Source organism: Dryobates pubescens, chromosome Z, assembly GCF_014839835.1.
Source record: "Dryobates pubescens isolate bDryPub1 chromosome Z, bDryPub1.pri, whole genome shotgun sequence".
NCBI lineage: Eukaryota > Metazoa > Chordata > Aves > Piciformes > Picidae > Dryobates > Dryobates pubescens.
In genome coordinates, this window is record NC_071657.1 from 34,409,388 (window position 1) to 34,428,881 (window position 19,494).

At 39.9% G+C, this 19,494-nt stretch overlaps 1 protein-coding gene across 3 annotated transcripts in view; it reads right to left on the minus strand.

The window, feature by feature from the left end:
- The window catches only part of CDC42SE2 (CDC42 small effector 2), a 101,358-nt gene that overhangs the window by 23,745 nt on the left and 58,119 nt on the right, over positions 1 to 19,494 (minus strand). For all 3 annotated transcript variants that reach the window (XM_054178692.1, XM_054178691.1, XM_054178693.1), the window contains one exon: positions 16,801 to 17,119. In XM_054178692.1, the coding sequence (XP_054034667.1) occupies positions 16,801 to 16,854 (54 nt within the window). In that variant the 5' untranslated portion in view covers positions 16,855 to 17,119. The remainder of the gene's footprint in view (positions 1 to 16,800; positions 17,120 to 19,494) is intronic.

Here is a 19,494-nt window from a genome sequence, read left to right on the forward strand (position 1 = left end):
ATGGAGGTGTCAGCTGAGTGCACAGTAGTTGTTAAAAACCAAATATTACATTAGGAAGAAAGTAATGGAAAACCAAACAGCTGCCACACTGCCTAAAATTCGACATATTCATCAGCTGTTGCTTGGAACACATGCTTATAACCAGCCTACACCGCTGGAAACAAAGCTCATCACCGCACCACTTGCAGTGAATCCACATCTGTGACACAGTTATGTGACAAAACCTGATGGACAGAGTACAGAAGGAGAGACTGAAAGAATGGGTCTGCTTCCGGTCTTAATGGTCTTCTACTACCTAACTTTAGTGTACAGAAGACAGATTTGGGAGTCTGTGATGGTATGAGAGCATACTGTGAGTGATAGTAAGAGAAGCCACAAGCTGAAGTTGCAACACAGAAAACAATGATTAAATTTTAAAAGTAATTATGCAGGTGGCTGAATACTGGAACACAAGCCCAGTGAATCTGAGTGCTCATCCTCAATGATGCACAGGACACACCTGGCCATGGTCCTGCAAAAGCCACTCTAGCTGGTTCTGCTTTGAGTAGGTGCACTGCACTAGAGGGCATCCAGGGATCTGTTACCACCTAGATTATTTTCCAAGTCTCCAACTTCAGCTGGTGATGCTAAAGAAGAAAGCACAGTGGGATGGAACTGACTCTACTGTAACACAGACGCAGTATATTCTCTCCTGTGATCAGAATCATAGTGTTAAAAGACACAGATCAAACAAATGATGCAGAGCTATGCCTGGAACCCTGATGGAAATTTCTGGTTTCTTTTTTAAAAAAAGCAAATTGCAAAGTTCTGATAATGACACACAGGAAACTGCAGCTCTGTATTTCTTCACTTGATAGGCTCCAACAAGAACACAGGAAATACTTGAAAGGTCACCTTGCATGACGAGAGCTGCAGTTCTCTCTAAAGGTGTCAGGATGGCAACATGTTAGCCAAATGATCTGCTGGAGAGCAGTGAAGGGGAAAAGGACCTGGGGGTTCTAGTGGATAGAAGGTTGACCATGAGCCAACAATGAGCTCTTGTGGCCAAGGCCAATGGTATTCTGGGTTGTTTTAGAAAGGGCATGGTCACTAAGTTAAGAGAGGTTCTCCACCCTCTCTACTCTGCCCTGGTGAGGCCACATCAGAAATACTGCTTCCAGTTCTGGGCCCCTCGGTTCACGAATGACAGGGAACTGCTTGCAAGAGTCCAGCACAGGGCCACAAAAATTATTAAGGGAGTGGAACATCTTCCTTATGAGGAGAGCCTGAGGGAGCTGGGGCTCTTCAGCTTTCTAAATGTGTAAGGGCTGAGTGCCAAGAGGGTGGAGCCAGGCTCTTCCCAGTGATGCCCAATGACAGGACAAGGGGCAATGGGTGGAAGTTGAGGCATAGGAAGTTCCATGGAAACAGGAGGAAGAATTATTTCACTGTGAGGGAGACAGAACACTGGAACAGGCTGCCCAGGGGCACTGTGGAGTCTTCCTCTCTAGAGATATTCAAGACCTTTCTGGATGCATTCCTGTGTGATCTGGTATAGGTGATCCTGCTCTGGCAGGGGGGTTGGACTAGATGATTTCTAGAGGTCCCTTCCAGCCCCTAACATTCTGTGATATGAATGTTCCACCCTCACCCTTATCCCCCCAGTTTCAACACAAACAAAAGCTTCAGATGTCCTTAAATACACTGTCTTGAATTTTACATTTGAATTTTTTTTTTAACTGAAATGATTGAGATTACATTTCATGATTGCAAATCCTGTAGTAAGACATCCTAGAGGTAGCTGGTTAATACAAACAGGTCTGTTATGTTCTGTGTATGCAGGCATGTGCACAGCTTTGCATCTACATGGAAGCATACACGTTGCATAAAGTACTCTATATAACCCTTCTGTACTCCTGTGTACACTTGGTATAATTTTCTAAAGCCAAGTGATATGCAAAATATCAAACTATAACAGATAAGAACAGAAAATAAACTGAAATATTACCTCTGAACAGGTAATAAATAGAATCACACAATGTTAGGGGTTGGAAGGGAGCTCAAAAAATCATCCAATCCCAATCCGAATCCCAGAGCAGGATCACCTAGAGCAGGTCACACAGGAATGAATCTAGACAGATTTTGAATGTCAGCAGAAGAGACTTCACAACCTCTCTGAGCAGCCTGTTCCAGTATTCCGTCACAGTGAAAAAGCTTTTCCTTATGTTTACATGGCATCTCCTGTGCTCCAGGTTGCACCCATTGCCCCTTGCCCTGTCATTGCACATCACTGAGAAGAGCCTGGTTCCATCCTCCTCACACCTACCTTCACATATTTATAAATATTGACAAGGTCACTCCTCAGTCTCTTCTCCTCAAAGGTACAGAGACCCAGCTCCCTCAGCAGTTCCTCATAACGGTGATGTTCCACTCCCTTAATCATCTTTGTGGCTCTGTGATGTACTCTTTTAAGCAGTTCCCTGAGGTCCTCCTTGAACTGGGGGCCCCAGAACTGGACACAATATTCTAGATGCATCCTCACCAGGGCAGAATAGAAGGGGAGGAGAACCACTCTCAGCCTACTGACCACACCCCTTCTAATACATCCCAGGTTGCCATTGGCTTTGGATACTTTGCTGGCTCATGGTTGTCCTCCTCTCCACCAGGATCCTCAGGTCAGTTTCCCCTAACAGTTCATACCCCAACCTATACTGATACATGGGGTTGCTCTTTCGCAGATGCAAGACTTTGAGCTTGTCCTTGTTATATTTAATGAAATTTCTCTCTGCTTAACTCTGCAGCCTGCCTAGGTCTCACTGAATGGCAGCACAGCCTGCCAGATGCAGGATCCTCCATCACAATTACCATGCAAAACCAGCCACTTAAGTCTCACACTTTCTCTGGACCATCCAGTTAAAACATCTACACTGCTCTGAAAATAATAGCTCTAGATGCATGGTCATCTGTCCTCACAAGCAGCAGTTTGGTACTGCATGTTGTGATTCATCTCCAACTATGAGGACAAATCAGGGCACATGTGGTATTTTGATAAAACCTCTGCATGCAGATCATAGTAATGCCTTTACTGGGAGAAGATGGATCTTGAGGAGTTGTGGCATTGAGGTTTTTTGACAGTAGGTTTCATGTCTGGAAGCTCTAGTACTTGAACTGCAGGTAAAAACAATGCCATAGTATTTAATAATATCCTCAACAGTCAAAGAATGAATTCATCAGCTTATAAACACCTCTGTGATTACTGCCTTAAAAGCCTGGCATTAGCTTGCCCAAACAGCAGCAGTCTCTTCTCACAATGAAACACCTAAATACTCACCTGGTTTTCCAGTGGTGCATTGTACTGCTTCTCAGTGGAGATCTGTCAAAATGAATTTGCTCTGAATGAAGATACTGTCCTTTGGTACAAATCCTTTCACGGCAAGTAACCCCATTACAGTTTTGAGCATCCACATGACACACTCCTCTCTGCTGACTTTTACAATTTGAAATGTGATCCCATTAGTGGACGTGGAAATGATGGCATTATACACAAAACAAGAAAGCCACAATATAACAAGTATCCAGTAAAATTCAGCAAAAGATGGCCAGGTAGTTATTTTAGGAATGCTTAGATGCTGAGCCCACACACAGCATGGCTAGAAACATGTCTGGAACAGTACCCTTAAGAAGTGTTCAAATCAACAGCTGCACTTGGTCTTAAAAATAGCTTTCTACTTAGCTTTTGACACACTCAGAAAAGTATCTGACAGAATAGCAACACAAAAGCCTGTACCCAAAGTGTGGCAAATACCCTGCAAGATACTGAAGGTATAAGAAGACAAATTGTTCAGGAGCTTATTAACAAGTCCAAACAAAAGCATGGGGCAAAGGAAGAGCAAGATGGTATGCAGTGCAAGCCTGTAGGCTTGAAAGACAGACAACAAAGAAAAAAAGGCCACTGAGAGTAAATTTCTAGTGAAGCACTGTATTTGTACCAATTCAGTTCAAGAAGGAATATAAAAAACAGGAAACCCCTTCAATGACTACTGTGCTTTCTCTGGCAAGAAAAAGCAATCCTTGCCGCCCTGTGCAGCCTTTTACCAAAATTAAAACACCAGTTCCAAGCATGTACAGGCACTTCTGCAAAGTCTAGCTGAGGCATGTCACAATTCCACAGGTCTTGAGTATAAACAAGCATTAACTATTCAAATTTCATCAAGCCAGAGAGTGCCCCATATTCCTGATTCAGTTGCCAAATTCCACTCTAAGTAGAGCCTTGCTATAAAGAAGTATGCAGAAGCAGTAGCAATAGCTCCTTATTCTACTAGCTGTACTAACGTGATGCAGAAATTCTGTTAATGATGGAGTCTCAGGTACATTCACTATTCAGAATTTACTATCAGACTCACAAGTAGGATCAACAACATATTGGTCATTTTAGAGGCTGTGTTGGCTGCCTATAATGATAAAACAAACAAAAAAATATCTTGACTTGCTAAACCATTTCTGGGGCTAGCCTATCCCTCCTTGTCTTGCAGATCTTTTGCACTAAGTTATCAATAATTAATTACTGCAAGAGCAGAATTTCTGTTACTGCAGTATGTTGTACTTCTTGACAGTTTAATACTGGCAATTCTGGTTCCATTGCAGAAATCCAGAAAATTCAGTGGTTTTATGTGTGTGTCAGATCTGCTGGTCCTGCCAGAATAAGCCCACATTTAGGAAAGATAGGAAGACATGGCTCTTTAACAGTCAGCAGAATACAGGAAATTTTGGCATTGCAACACAGAGCACTACAGAGATCTGCTTCCCAGTTCCACAAGCATAGTCAGCTTCTATCAAAACCAAGATACAGCCAAAATCAGCTGTTGGTTACATATCTGTAGTCACTAGCAGTTTAAAAACAAACCCAACCAACAAACAAACTAAACCAAACCCAAAACAACAGAGTCAGAAGGAAGAAAAGAAAAAACAACAAACATAGAGGACAAAACCAGGTTTTCTAAAGGGCTGCAGACTGGGAATTTCTAAACTGGGTACATAACAGTAAGTGTTGACTATTTACAGTAAATATTTTTCCTTCAGCAAATGGAATCATACCATGCCTAAAAAGAGAGTTGCACAACTCTATCTTCCCAAAATCTAGAGCTATGAACACAGAGTTGAATTGTAATTTTTGGTAGAAAAATATCTATATTTTCTAAATTACAGAAAGAACCCCACCAATTAAGCTAATAAACCTACCACCACCAGTCTGTTTCACAGCCTGAGTGTCAGGTACCTTTCAGCAAAACACATTTCCAGTAGACTCTGGCAGCTATGCTAATAAAAGAAGTTGGCTTTGAATAGCTGCATCACCAGTGTAACAACTACCAAATTCCAATAGTACCACATTATTCAAGAGCTCCTTATGCCACAGTGTCATTAGGCTACACCACTGAGAAACAGGCTTCCATGATCATGGCACAAAATTTACAACTAGTTTTCTTCCCAGATTTCCTGCATGGTTTCTATGTCTTGCTTTTGCCATTTCACCACATTTCCCTGGAAGTCTGTGAAGATGCATAGGCACAGCCATTGGATTAGTGGCCTATAACTGCTACACTGAACAGACAAATGCCATCTAGGACCTTCTCAATAGCTTCCAAGTTGCACACTAAGAGCTTCCTTCGCTCTGGCGGATACCAGCTACCGCTTCTGCTGGCTTTGCTGAACTTGGCTGTGTTCTTTGTTGTGGTGAAGTACTAACAGCAACTCTCTGCTCTTCTCTCTCCTTTACAGGGGGAGAAGGGAGCAGGGACGGGACAGCTACTAGTAGCTCCCTGGTTTTGTCCAGGGGGGATCTTATGTTGTTTGTAAATTGTAAATATTGTATATTTCTAGATTGTAGTTGTGCTTATAAATACAGCCTCATTTGCTTTCAGCTGAGCTGGTCTGACAATTTTATGTTGGGAATTTCAACCCACCACACTACCCTTCTCTAGTTTAAAACCATTGCTTCTTGTCCTAGCACTACATTCCCTCCCCAGGTTTCCTCTAAGTCCCCCATGGAAGGCCACCATAAGATCTCCCCAGAGCCTTCTCTTCTCTAGGCTGAATACCCCAAACTCTCTCAGCTGCTGATCATTTTCCTGTCCCTCCTCTGGACCTGCTCCATCAGGCCCAAAATTCTTGAAATGCATCCGCAGGAAAAGTCTCACCTTTAAACTGGCAGAATCTGAGTTCTCTGTCATGGAACTGGTAAAATACCCATTGTCACACCCTACAGAATTTCTCTGGGACTATTTATTATCCTTTCAATCCTTATGTCTGGAAATTGTTCATTAGAAATCAGAAGGCTGTGGCAGTCCTGTTTGTCCCTCTGTTGTTTGCTCCACATGCCCTTTCTTCACTGTCTGCTGGAATGAACACGTGCTCAGGCATGGACAGTCAGAAATTCCATCCTTCCAGGTGACTGGCATTTACAGCCCACCTTGCTTCTGATCCTTCTCTTTGCTATTACAGTAACTTGAACTGGTTCCCCTAACCTATCAGTTAACTTTGTCATTTGACAGTCATCCAGGCAGGGATTTTGCTTACTAGAAAGAACAACTGATTTACAAGTTACCATGGTAAAGGATAGCAAAGGCTGCATATGATAGGGTAGTGTTAAGAAATCCTGACACTATGAACTTCTGGTTATTCCATCACATTTCTTTGCCCTACACCATCTGTAGCAGCTATATTAAAGTCCCTCCTGAAATGCATTGCTATAGCTCCTCAGAAACTTAAAAATCTTGTCCTCCTAAAAGCAATCTATACTTTGTTTCAGCTCCAGCTGCTTCTATACAAGCATTACAGCTTCAGAAGTGACACTAATTCTGTCATCATTCTAAACCAATTTAAACATAATTTCTTAAGCGTTAAGGTATTAATTTTGGCATCATAAAATTATTTGTGTTTTCAGTGTAAGACCACTTAGTAATACTTATTAATCTAATATTCTTCAAAACTCAAGGGCAAACAAATTTCTCTACCAAGAACAGCATGAAGGAGGTTTGTTTCACAGCTGCAAAGTTAAAAAAGCCATAAAGTAGAAAGATGCATTCACTACCAAGACACTCAGCATTCCCTACTTGGCATCACAAAGTTAAAATATGAGAAAGCCAAACCTTTCTGTCGTCCCCAACTGTTTGCCTGCAGGCTTCAATTTCAGAATGCCCTTCTGTGTTCTGAGATTGTGTAGTTACAGTTAATTTTTTTTTTTTAAAAGAAACTAAAACAAGTAGACAACTAAAATACAAAGCACAACCTAAAACATAGGTGTAGCTATTTGGAAAATAACCACAGTACAAACCACACCAGTTAGTGCACCCTGCAGCACTTCTTGTCTTGCATATTGCAATCTTAAGTGTCTGCTATGTTTGGTCATAAAAAATTGTCAGTGATGCTCACTCCTGCAATGCCTGCAGAGCCAACATTGCTAAGAGCCTAAGTTGAATTCTATTCCTTCTTGGGCATGACCAAATTATTTACTAAATTCCAGTGAGATGAAGCAAAGGGATTACTTGCAGAAAATTTACTGTACCAGTGTGGGAAAAAGATTTGGCTTGATTCTCTGAACACAGAGAATGTAGACCTGGCAGTTCGTAAATCTGGAAGTTTTACTTATTTTCAAAAGTGCTTCCTTGTAAGAGTTTATCACTTGGTGTAAATTTTATTGATGAATGAACAAGTACAGAATAAAACAGGTTTTAAAGATGTATTTCAGATACGTGCTTCAAAGGGAAAACTTTGTCTGTCCTTTTGGATAAAATAATACAAGGATATCAAAACCAAATAAAAATCCTTTCATACCCTGTATCAGTTTTCTTTCGTTTTCACTGTGTAATAACGCAAGCTGACTAATTCTGGAACACTAAAATACAGGGTATGCCATGTAAGGTACCGCAGACTATCTGATCACTTTTTCTATTTTATAATGTAGAGATAAATCAGATTGATGTAAGCTCTTCTTTTCACTGACTGAACAGAAATAAGTATTTACACTGGTGTCAAGTTCAGAGTGGCTCAGCAAAAGACAAAGACACTGCAGAAAATCATTTTGGTGACATGAAGCATGCTACTAGTAGCACATGGGATGACTTATTTTACTGTCATCAGATGATGATCAAGATGCCCCCACATTTGTAAAGCATTACAGCAGATGTTACAAAGCAGTTATTTCACCCAATTATTGCACACATCAGAAACTTCTCTTATATTTTAATCTTTTTAGATAAGGAAAAGCTGTTTACAATGAACATCAATTAAGTAGCTAAGACTAAAACATTAATATACAAGGAACATCAACAGTTTTAAAATCCAGTTCGAATAAATTTTTTGCCTTACCATTTAAACTGTGCTGCCTTGTGTAAGTATCACAATTCTTTAACTCCCATAAAAGAATGGCATTAAAAAAAAATTATCTAGGGATAGGACCATACAAAGAATCCTTGATTACATCATTTCTGCTCTTCCAGCACTCAGTTTAATCCACACTGCTTTCACATTAATCACGTAGTCTTCTTCATATTCACTGCTCACGTCAGGTCTAGCATTGGTGGCAGTGTTTTATAGATTTGCACTGTCTTTGTAACTAGCTTACAGAGACGGTAACACACATAGAGCATAATGGGCTTAGAAATCTTTCACAGGTTTAAAACTAGTTTTAAAAAGCTGTAATTAAGTAGCCCTGGTTCTTTTCTCTCACATAAGTCTACTTTAAGTACACATATTGAAGTTATTTTCTTTCCTCTCCCAAATCTTCCTTTCTTTGCAATATACAAAGCTTAATTCTGATGTTTAAACAAAAAAAAAAAAAAAAACCCAAACAAACAAAACCAAACAATCAAAAAAGCCATTTGATATTTTCCCAAGGAGAATAAAAGGGCTGGTAGGCTCCTTTGTTTGCTACTCTGTTGATCAGCATGCCCGTTCTTGTGTTGGCATTTCTTCTCTTTACAAGTTCAGCAGTGCCAAGCTGCTACAACAAACACAAGCAATCCAGTGTGTTACATGCACACACCACGTGCATCTGCATATTCTAGCAGCTTTCTTTGGAGTATGTGCCTAGCAAGATTTATTGTCCTGTTTCAACAGTAATCTATTTTGCCATAGTCAGAGCCTGCAGTACAGTAAGCTGTATTTAAAGTAGTATTTTTGTTTCACAGTTAAGCAACATATTTTCCTGTATTAATTTTACTCAAATCTACCTGAAGTGGATTTGGCGTGAAAGCCCCCTACAGCTAAAGGAACTTGAGGAATCATAAGACTAATTTCCTTTCATGCACTCCCCTGACACACAACTTTAGTTTCCAGTTCAACACAGCCAAGTGCTTGCTTTAGATAATTTAATTCCTCATAGCATCATTTTTTCAGTTCATAAAAGTGACAAAGCACACCAAAAGGCAAGTTTTATGCAAATATAGAGAGGGAGCTAAAAATTAATTACAATTTATGCAACTGTCTTTTTGAGAACCCTGATGTGACATCACCTCTTAAATTCGATCATTCTGGCATAAACCTCAATTGAAATCTATTCAGTCCTGTTGAAGTCTTTTCCTCCAGTTTTCTCTACCCACAACATCATCCTATATGCTACAGACTAATTTTCTGTTCATAACTCATTTAAGGGCAGAGGCTCTGGTGCCACCATACAACTCCTCAAGTAACCTGCCTGACATCTTCCAGCTGTAAACCAAAGATAGTAATGGTAACTTCTCAAATGAGGCAGGCCTAAGCTGCAGGAAAACTGAACTCAATAGCTACATAACTTGGAGGTTTCGTGAAGGCAACACATCAACTATTGTTCTAAAATCAGTCTGAGGCTAGAACATGAGACTGCCACAAATTTCATGAGCGTCTACCTGTGCTCATCAGTTATTGCCTATGGGAAATATTTTTGGACCTTAAGTAAGAAAGTAGAAAAACTGAAAAAGGTCAGTTTCTTTAAACAAAATGAAACTACAAAGCTCTGTGCTGTGCCACATTCCCCCAGAGAGATGGATGTGAAATGGCAGTCTATGATAAGCAACAGTACTTCCCGCTGACGCTGATATGAGCTCTGTACCTCTGCTCCAGAAGTGGAGAACTATAGATGACCAACACCTAAGCAGGACAGTACGAAGTGCCACACTACACCAGCAAAGAAGTGCTGATCTGGGCAAACTTAGTCAAATCATTATTTGGTCCCAATTTGTTTCTTAATCCTTGGAGATAAGACAGCCTCATATCAAGCAGAAGCCATGTTAAGCAGGTTAGAAAGACTAAAGCATAGTGTAGGCCTGCAAAGATAAGGCAAAATTATCCTGGTTTTAAGCACCCCAGAACTAAAGTATACAAACTGTGAAGTATGTTCTCCTTTATGACAAAGCATGAAGCAGAATATGAAGAGGAGTTACATTCACACTGAAAAACAGTCATACCACAAGCAATAGGAACAAACCATTATGAAGGCCTTGGGCCTGCTGAATACAGAATATTATAAACCCATGCTGTTTTCTGAAACAGACTGAGCTAAATTCAAAATTGCTAGAAAAGAGCTAATGCAGCTTAAAACTACTTAAAAACATTCCCTGTGAGTCTCTCCCTTTTAATGTTAGGTCACTTTCAGAGCATGACATGTCAACAAATCAGTCACATTTATTTGAAAGACAGAAAACACAAAGGGAGGAGGTAGCTTTTTTCAGCTCCCTTGAGAGTATATCCAGGCAGCTAAAACCCCCCTCTAATTATTTGAAAAATAAAAACAAAACCAGTGGAGCAGCCAAGCATTAAAATTAAGGCACACCAAAAAATATTTTTGCAGTCTTAAATTCCATCAAAAAAAAAAAAAATTGTGGAAGTTACATTGAATTTAATTTCAGACATGCTACAGCACAGTCTCCAAGGGTGGCTGCAAAACTATCAACTACTTCTTGTGGTAGATTCTTCTGTCATTGGCTCCTACTGGGTTTTGCTCTTGAAGAGTCTTTTCACTGAAAAAGGTGGGTATTTAAAATAAATGAGCAATTAAAGGACTCTAACACTGGTGTCCAAATCAAAGAGTACAAACTATTTCCTGCTCATGTCCAAGCAGAAAGCCTACACTCTCAAGAGCTTCTAGATAATAAAAGCTTATTATATCCTTCTTCAAGTATGTTGGGAATAGCAAGATACCTTCTCATCAACAGAAAGCTGGCACATTCCTTGTTTTCACCCCCATAGAGAGCTATTTTCCATCTTGTAAACTGGTATCACATTAAGTAAATAACATCAATGCAGTTATGTAAGAGCTCCTAAAAATGTACAGCCATGAAAGAAGGATCACAGAATATTCAGTTAATTTTCCTTCAGGTATTCATACATAAACCACAAACTACTGCCCTTTTTGCTTCCTCTGTAAACATGTTAACACTTGAGGATCACCATAGAGATCTTAAGACATGGAAGGTGTGCATTTAAAAGTAAAAGAAAAACCTGAAGTATCTCTACCAGGCTGAAAGCAGTACAAACAAATCAGACTTAAGAAAAAAGCCAAGCATTCTGCTATCTCTTTCCTCTGTGATAAGGTGTTCACCTGAGCTACTTCTACAAGAGTACTAAATAGGAAACCGAAGAAATTTAAAATATCTGAACTGGCAGTTCAATATGTAACTCAGTATGACAACTCTGAAATTTGAGGGCTCTCTAGATAGTGGTCACCTTTTATGGTTGAATCTTTCATATGATTACTGAATGAGGTCAGTTAATGAAGTCTCCTTAATATCTTTATCAGTGATCTAGATGAGGGTATTGAGTTCACCCTCAACAAGTTTGCAGATGACACTAGATTTTGGGGGAGTGCTGATCTGCTCAAACGTAGAAAGGCTCTGCAAAGAGATTTGGACAGGCTGGATCAGTAGGCTGAGGTGAGTTGTATGACATTTAAGAAGGCCAAGTGCTGGATCCTGCACTTCAGTCACAACAACCCAGTGCAGTGCTACAGGCCTGGGGTAGAGCAGCTGGAATGCTGCCTGGCAGAAAAGTACCTGGGAATGCTGGTTGCCAGCCACCTGAACACGAGCCAACTGCATGCTCAGGTGGCGAAAAAGGCCCACAGCATCCTAGCCTGTATCAGGAATGTGTGACCAGCAGGACCAGGGGAGTGATCATGACTTAGCAGTGGTGAGGTCACACCTTGAGTACTGTGCTCCGTTTTGGGTCCCTCACTACAAGAAGGACATTGAGATGCTGAAGCATGTCCAGCAGCTCATGATTTATTCTGCATTTGTTATGCATATTGAATGCTTCATTATCTTTGTGTTCAAGTTTTTAAGAGTTAGTGGTAGCTATTATGATTCCTTCTTTAGGAAAAAGTGCTGGAGTAGACAATATCCCTCAACAGTTAATTTTTTAAGTGACCAGAGTCAAGATCACTTATGTTTTCCTGTAGCATTCAGTTCTGTTGATAAATGTAGCAATACATGCATGGCTTTTTGGCCAGTGTTTTTAAGATGGGCTTCCCCACCCTAAGTACCTGTCAATCCTCTTTCATACAGCAAAGACAACACAAAGAAAAGTTACTTTTCTAAACAAATTTATGACGCAGCATGCAGCAGAACTGTAGTAGCTATTTGACAAAATATAAAATAGAAATCACCTAAACAACAGACAAGCAACAAAGCAGAAACTAACTAGAGAATGAAGCTCTGAGGAAGAAGAGTAGTACAGATTTTCTTTGATAATAGAGCAGTAATTTTACTGCAAGGTCAAAGGAGACTGAAGAGCTCAACTATACTGGGCAGTGGAACAAACCAGGTGGGAGTACACAAGATTGTGACCAAAGGCTTCTCAGACCAAAACTGAACTTTGCAGATTAAAAAAAGGATAGAACATGGAAAGAAAACAAAACCAAAACCCACCATCACAATCTTGGAGGAAAATAACAGATTCCTGGTGTAGGCGACAAGCTCAGCCTAAGAAAAACCACAGACGTGTTCTCTGAAAACTTGTCACCAGGCAATGCATCTGGTAGTGGCAATTTGGCAGTGTTGACTGAAACGGATGGGACAATAAGAAATATGGGAAGAAAAACCTCATCACTAGGGAGTGCAAGCTTACAGAACCTATAAAGGGTACTGTGGGAGGTGCAAGAAACTTTCTGCAATCACGGAAAGTGCTACTCTTCTCATAACAAAAAAGGGTTTGTGTCAGACCACAAGAGATTGAATTCTGGCTACTTTAAACAACCAAAAAAACTGAACATAATTAAAAGATTAATATCACCTCCTTGGTATCATGAAAACAGATATGAAAGCAACTGCTTGTCTGAAGTCTTAATTATAAAAAATAGCAATCCAAATCAGGCAAAAGAAAACTAGAAGATGGTAAGAGTATGTATCTTTCTTTGGCTTTTGTGTAGACCTCAGGACATTAAGAAGCAGGACCTAAGCCACACCATCAGGAAAATGTGTCCTTCAACTATATCACTGTTTAGCTTTATTTCTTCATGTACTGTTTCTTCATTTATTATTCTATTTCAAAGACACATTTAGGCCTACATTCAAACATGCCCCTTCCATGTGGAAACATCAGGTGATATTCTAGCAATGAAAGCAACATTAGGACAGAGAGCTGTTTTCCAAGATGTTTTGGTTTTATTTCACAGCAACATGGTGTGTTCATTTACCACTGACAAAAGATGAAAAGCAGAGCCCTGATACATTTCAGTACAAGATGATAGTTAATACTGTCTTTTAATTACAGAATCTCTTTGAGTGCAGGAACATAACTGCAACTCCATTACTCTTCTGCTCTGGGGTATACTTAAGCACTTCATGGCAGTGAAATTACATTAGTAGTTTGCAAATCTTAGCTAAAAGGATGTGGTCCAAAACTGTAGTATGGAAGCCCAGAACGCATGGAGAGTACTTGCAGTAATGTGGAAAATGCCTTTGTGTACAGTCTGAATAATAGTCTCCTATAAAACTGACTGAAAGGACTCCGTGCATGTACATGCTTTTCATTTTAAGTGCACTATAGCTGCAAACAATAGAGATGCTACACTGAAGATTCCTAATGTAACATGCTACAATTTTGCCAGAAGAGACAGGCAGCTCCTGCATCATAGAAAACAAACCCCCTTTGCTCAATGGAAGCTATAAATATCACAGAACCACACAGCTACTAAAAGTTGCATTTTATTTTCCCTCCACTGAAGAGGATTAAAATTATATCACTATCCATGATATTAAAGATGTCCCTGATATCAGCACTTGACAAAGATAATAAGAAAGAAGTCATGTTACAGAAAATGTAAGACCACAAACAAAAGCATTGATCAGAACAAGTGACTGCTGTCAAAGTCTTTATTCTGAGAGGCTGGTGGTTGTTAGTGTTGCTACAAGATCACATTAGTCCTTCCGCAGAAGGAGTCTGCTGAACATATAATGGCTAAATATGAAAGTGATGTCCAGGACATTGCTTGTGAGACCATAAAGAAGCTGAGATGCAGGAGGTAAAATGAAAAAAGGCACATGAAATATGAAACAGGGCAGATGAGTCCTTTTTCTTGAAAATGCAGATTGAATACACAGTAGGGGACAGACAAGCAGCTTTTACAAAGTTTGTGTGTTTCACCTATCTTCTGCTACAACAGGGTAGTATGTACCAGGATTTTGGGGCTGAAAAATAGAGTATTTTTCACCACCTATGTCTGTTGAACATGCAGAATAGACTAGACTAGACTAGAATAGAATAGAATAAACCAGGTTGGAAGAGACCTTCAAGATCATTGCGTCCAACCTATTATCCAACACCACCTAATCAACTAAACCATGCAACCAAGCACCCTATCAAGTCTCCTCCTGAACACCTCCAATGATGGTGACTCCACCACCTCCCCGGGCAGCCCATTCCAATGGGCAGTCACTCTCTCTCTGTAGAACTTCTTCCTAACCTCCAGCCTAAACCTCCCCTAGTGCAGCTTGAGACTGTGTTCTCTTGTTCTGCTGCTGGTTGCCTGGGAGAAGAGACCAATCTCCACCTGTCTACAGCCTCCCTTAAGGTAGTTGTACAGAGCAGTAAGGTAACTCCTGAGCCTTCTCTTCCCCAGGCTAAGCAACCTCAGCTCCCTCAGCCTCTCCTCATAGGGCTTGTGCTCCAAACCCCTCACCAACTTTGTTGGATGCAACACCTGCAGAGACAGGGAAAACTGCTTCTTTACCACTTGTCTGATTTATCGGTTTGCTTACACTGACAGCACATGCTCTGCTACAAGTTGCAGGGAGAAAACATGCCTGTACTTACTCAGATGTACATGTATCTGATTAAATGCTTCACTTGCCACATCAGTGAGTGGCAGAACAATGGCTGTACAAAGCAACAGAGCAAAGTGAGTTGATTAACCACAAGAGGACAATTAAATTCCTATTGTCAGGCATGCCAGCCAAGGCCAAGGGCTCTTGTTTCTGAGATGCATCCTGAAGAATATTATTACTTCTTAACAGGCAAGGCTCCTACAGTGTTTGAAAGGCATATTTCAGGAACTAGGTCAGTGCTCAGCAACATGGTATTTGCATCTTAAGTTTAAGGATGGCTTTAATTTTCTAAGCAAATGCACACCACGAGATCAGCAGAAAATGAGCAGTTCTTTCCCACATCTCTACATTTCAAGTGCATTCCCCACCCTTTCCAGGAGTCATGACCCACAGATCACCACATGCTGCATTAACATGCTATGTATTTCTTGGACAATAACTTAAGAGTATCATAAAGCTTGAGTCAAGATTTTATAAAGATGGACTCAGGATTCTTGTAAATAAACAGATCAAGCCATTTTCTATCTCAAATATTTTGAACAGCCATACCTTATTTTCAATTGAAATGTATGTTCCAAAATACAGGGTATATATGGGTGTAGCTAGTGTTTAAGGACTGCATGGCATCCAAGCAATTGGAAAGAATTGCAGCTTCCCATATTGGTGTCTGAGAGTTCACCTCCCACAACTAACTTGACTAAAAGTGACAAAGTTGAATTAATTTGTTATAAATGTTAATGGCCACACTGTAACATTTGCATTCCCACCCAAGCACCCAAAGCCTGACATTTAGGCTTTGTACAATAACAATGGCTAACATTAGATTTTTTTATCTCTCCCCTCTTCCCCCCCGCCCCCCACCCCCAATCCTTTGGCTTTGCTAAAGCCAAGTATTATCATCTGAGCATATTAAAGTGAGTTGTTGTCTTCACTCTGGGACTTTCTTGGCATATCCTGTATTAGTAATTGGCTCTCTCACTTAATTGTAAGATGTCTTTCCTTTTTACACACTTGTTTAGCTTGATCTAGATGCCTAGTATGAGTGTTCCCCTCTGCTCTAAGGTTTTATCTAAAAATCAACAATACAGTTTAAGATTAAATCCTCAGTTAAGGTGGAGAAGGACTGTGAACATTGAGTGAATCATTTCCTTCCTTCACCATTGTCCAGACACACCTGAAGGCAGGATTTAAGCCATACAGAAGTCATTTACAGATCTCCACTCAAAAATTACTTATTTTAGAATGATAGTTTAGATCCTCTTCACCCCTCCCTTCCTTTCACCTTTCAATTCAAACAAAGCTCTTTTCAAATACTTTGAATAGATTTGTTCTTAAGGACAGGAAAATATCTGTATGACAACAGTCTAGAACAGAAATTTTTTTGTCCCTGCTAAGCCAGGGTGTTACTTAATTCCTTAATTCTCACTGAGCTTGGCCAAACAGCACTAATTGAAAAAGCTGTGTGAAACACAGCAAATGATGCAGATAATTATGAAAAAAAAAAAGCAGTGCCAATATTCATACTTACAGGCTGAGGCTGTTCCGCAATACAGCAGTTGAAACACAACCAAAACTCGCTCATTGTTTACAGTCTGAAGTCGGAACGCAGATGAAAAGCAGGAATCAATCGCTGTAAATCTGTCTCCAGGTAGCCAGTTCTTTAAACAGCTTTATTTATAATGATCCCAATGTGAAAAATCTTCTCTCTGTTAAGCTCTTCTCCAAAAACAAGTCAGTCCCAGGACAAACAGCTCGAAGGTAAAAAGTTAGAATCTTCTTTCAGAAGGCTGGTCCCAGCACCACAGAGAGATTATGCATGCTTCTTTGGTCCTTAGTGTTATGTGAACCTGAAACCAGAAGTACATTACATCAAAAAGAAAGAACATACAGAATCTTGTTCTCCCAGACAGCCACTCATACCAGTGATTTCTTGGTAATACCTTGAACTACAGACTGAAGAGACACTGGCAAACAAGTCACATGCTTCTTTCTACAGTGGCTACCAAAAATGGCATATAGTAGAAATCCCTATGAAGAGTACATTCCACTTTTGGTTAGATGAAGTGATATAAAAAAACTGATATCCAAACTTTCTGCAGGCATCTCTGCTTTATCTGTTTCTAACTTCCAAATCTCATTTTCAAAAAGTGGTGGCTGCCCATACACCTCTTTAAACTGACACTTCACCTTTCTCAAAGCAAAATTCACAGCATGAAGTTTAAATAGCATTTAACCCCCACCCCGTTGCACAGCTGTCAAGCAAAGACATGCTTTTCCAAATGCTGAGGAAGGAAACAAATTTCTATATATGGAAAATTTGCAAAATGACTTGACATGGCCAGTTCAAGGTGTTTTCCTTTTACTCTCTGCCCTCCTGCTGCACATACAGTTGGCTTCAACATAGGAGATTACTTGTAGAGTTTGAAACTGTTTACTTAAGTCTCTAAAATTCCTCATGTGGAACAACTGAGGCTCTGGATTCCAACCATTCCTCTGCTAAAATAATGTTTATTGGTTAATCTCCAACCCAGTTTCTTTCAGTAAGAGTGCAATAAAAATTCCTGTGAGATTTCCCCCTGGTTGTTTATCTGGCTATCTATCACAGACTTTACTTGCAGAGAAAGTAAGACAATGAGTATTCGGAAGTTTTCACATGTGTACTCCTTAATATATAGGTACAACTACATCTTTATTCATAGAACTGTGTGCATAAATGTGAATAGTTATTTGTATTCAATTCCTCACAGTGTGAAGTGGTCTGGAGACTCTGTGGGATATGTAAACTACATACATGCACATTCTGTAGCAGAGCAGTCCCACTTAGCTACTGCATTCAGTTCTCTAATTGTCAAGTACATAAACAGTGAGGTCCCTTGTTTACTGCAAACATGACAGGTTATTGTGTTATGCAGCCACTACAAGCCAGGTACTTTCCAGGACTGCTGGCTACAACGCACACATACAGAACTACAGTAGCACTTTCCCCGTATAAAGTCCAAAGCTTCTGGGGAACTTTCCCACATCTTCCTTTTAAGAAACTCAGAGGCTTTTCAAGAAATAAATGCATTCTGCAGTACCGCTGTCTGAATAGCAAAAGCTATTCAGATAAAGTACTTGTCTCTCCTAGTTTTCAAAAAGCTACTCGTAGTGTTTAAACTAAGTGTGTGTGTTGGTAGTATTCCTTGCCTAAAGCTCTGAAGAGGAAGGGGTTAAAAATGCTTTTCTAGATTTTCCTACTGCAAACACCACATAAAGCAATGTAATTTTATTAACACAACACCTTGAGGGTAAGAAAAATCCTACAAAAAAAAAAAAAAAAACGCCAATTAGCCTTCCACACAACCTTTCTATTGTCAGATACTTAAAAAAAAACCCAAAATGCCTTGGAACAGTTCTAATATGACATATTTTACTATTTAAAGGGTTTCTTTTCTACCTCAAAGATGACAATCTCAATCCTATGTATGTGTCAAGAAGCTGCAAAACCCACTGGAATTATCAAATAGTATGAAATCCAAGAATGAAAATAAAATCAGAAGTCTATAAGGAAGTTCTCTATTTCATAATTACATAGCTTCACATAAACTTCTCAATTCTTGTTACTGTTAAGTTTGATCAAGGTAAAATAGCAAGAGCTGGACTAATGCTGAAAAGTTTAAGAAAATACTCGTCTCTGCAGTCTCAGAATTTGCATGGTACACAGTTATTTCTCTAAGCTTGATTTAATGTGGAACATAACTGGAAGTAAAAGATGGTTTATGACTGTTAATCACACATCAGCTGACGATTTTAGGATAGTAACTCTATGTCTTATTTATCCTTAAAACTTGGTAGATTTTGACTTCTGAGAGGATAGGCCCCAAGTTGTTCTGAAATGCAGCAATGCTCCCCCCCATTGCCTGCTGCTCAGATTGAATTGTGAAATTGTGAAAGCAAGTATTCACATCATGCTGAAGTCTAATATATTGTAACTGCCAGAGTCGTACACAGATACATTGCAATGGGCTTCTCTTGCTGAGCAAGTGACCCAGTACTCTGATTTGAGCTCCTGAAATTCTGACATTCATATTATTCCTTCCTCACCATCTCTGTTCAATGAAGTCCAGATTTAACATACCAAATTTTTGTTTTCACAGAAGGTTAACTTTCATCCTGCTGTTATGTTTGCATACAGAAGAGGTACATAGAAAGGGCAGGGGCACTGCTCTGTCGATCTAACTCG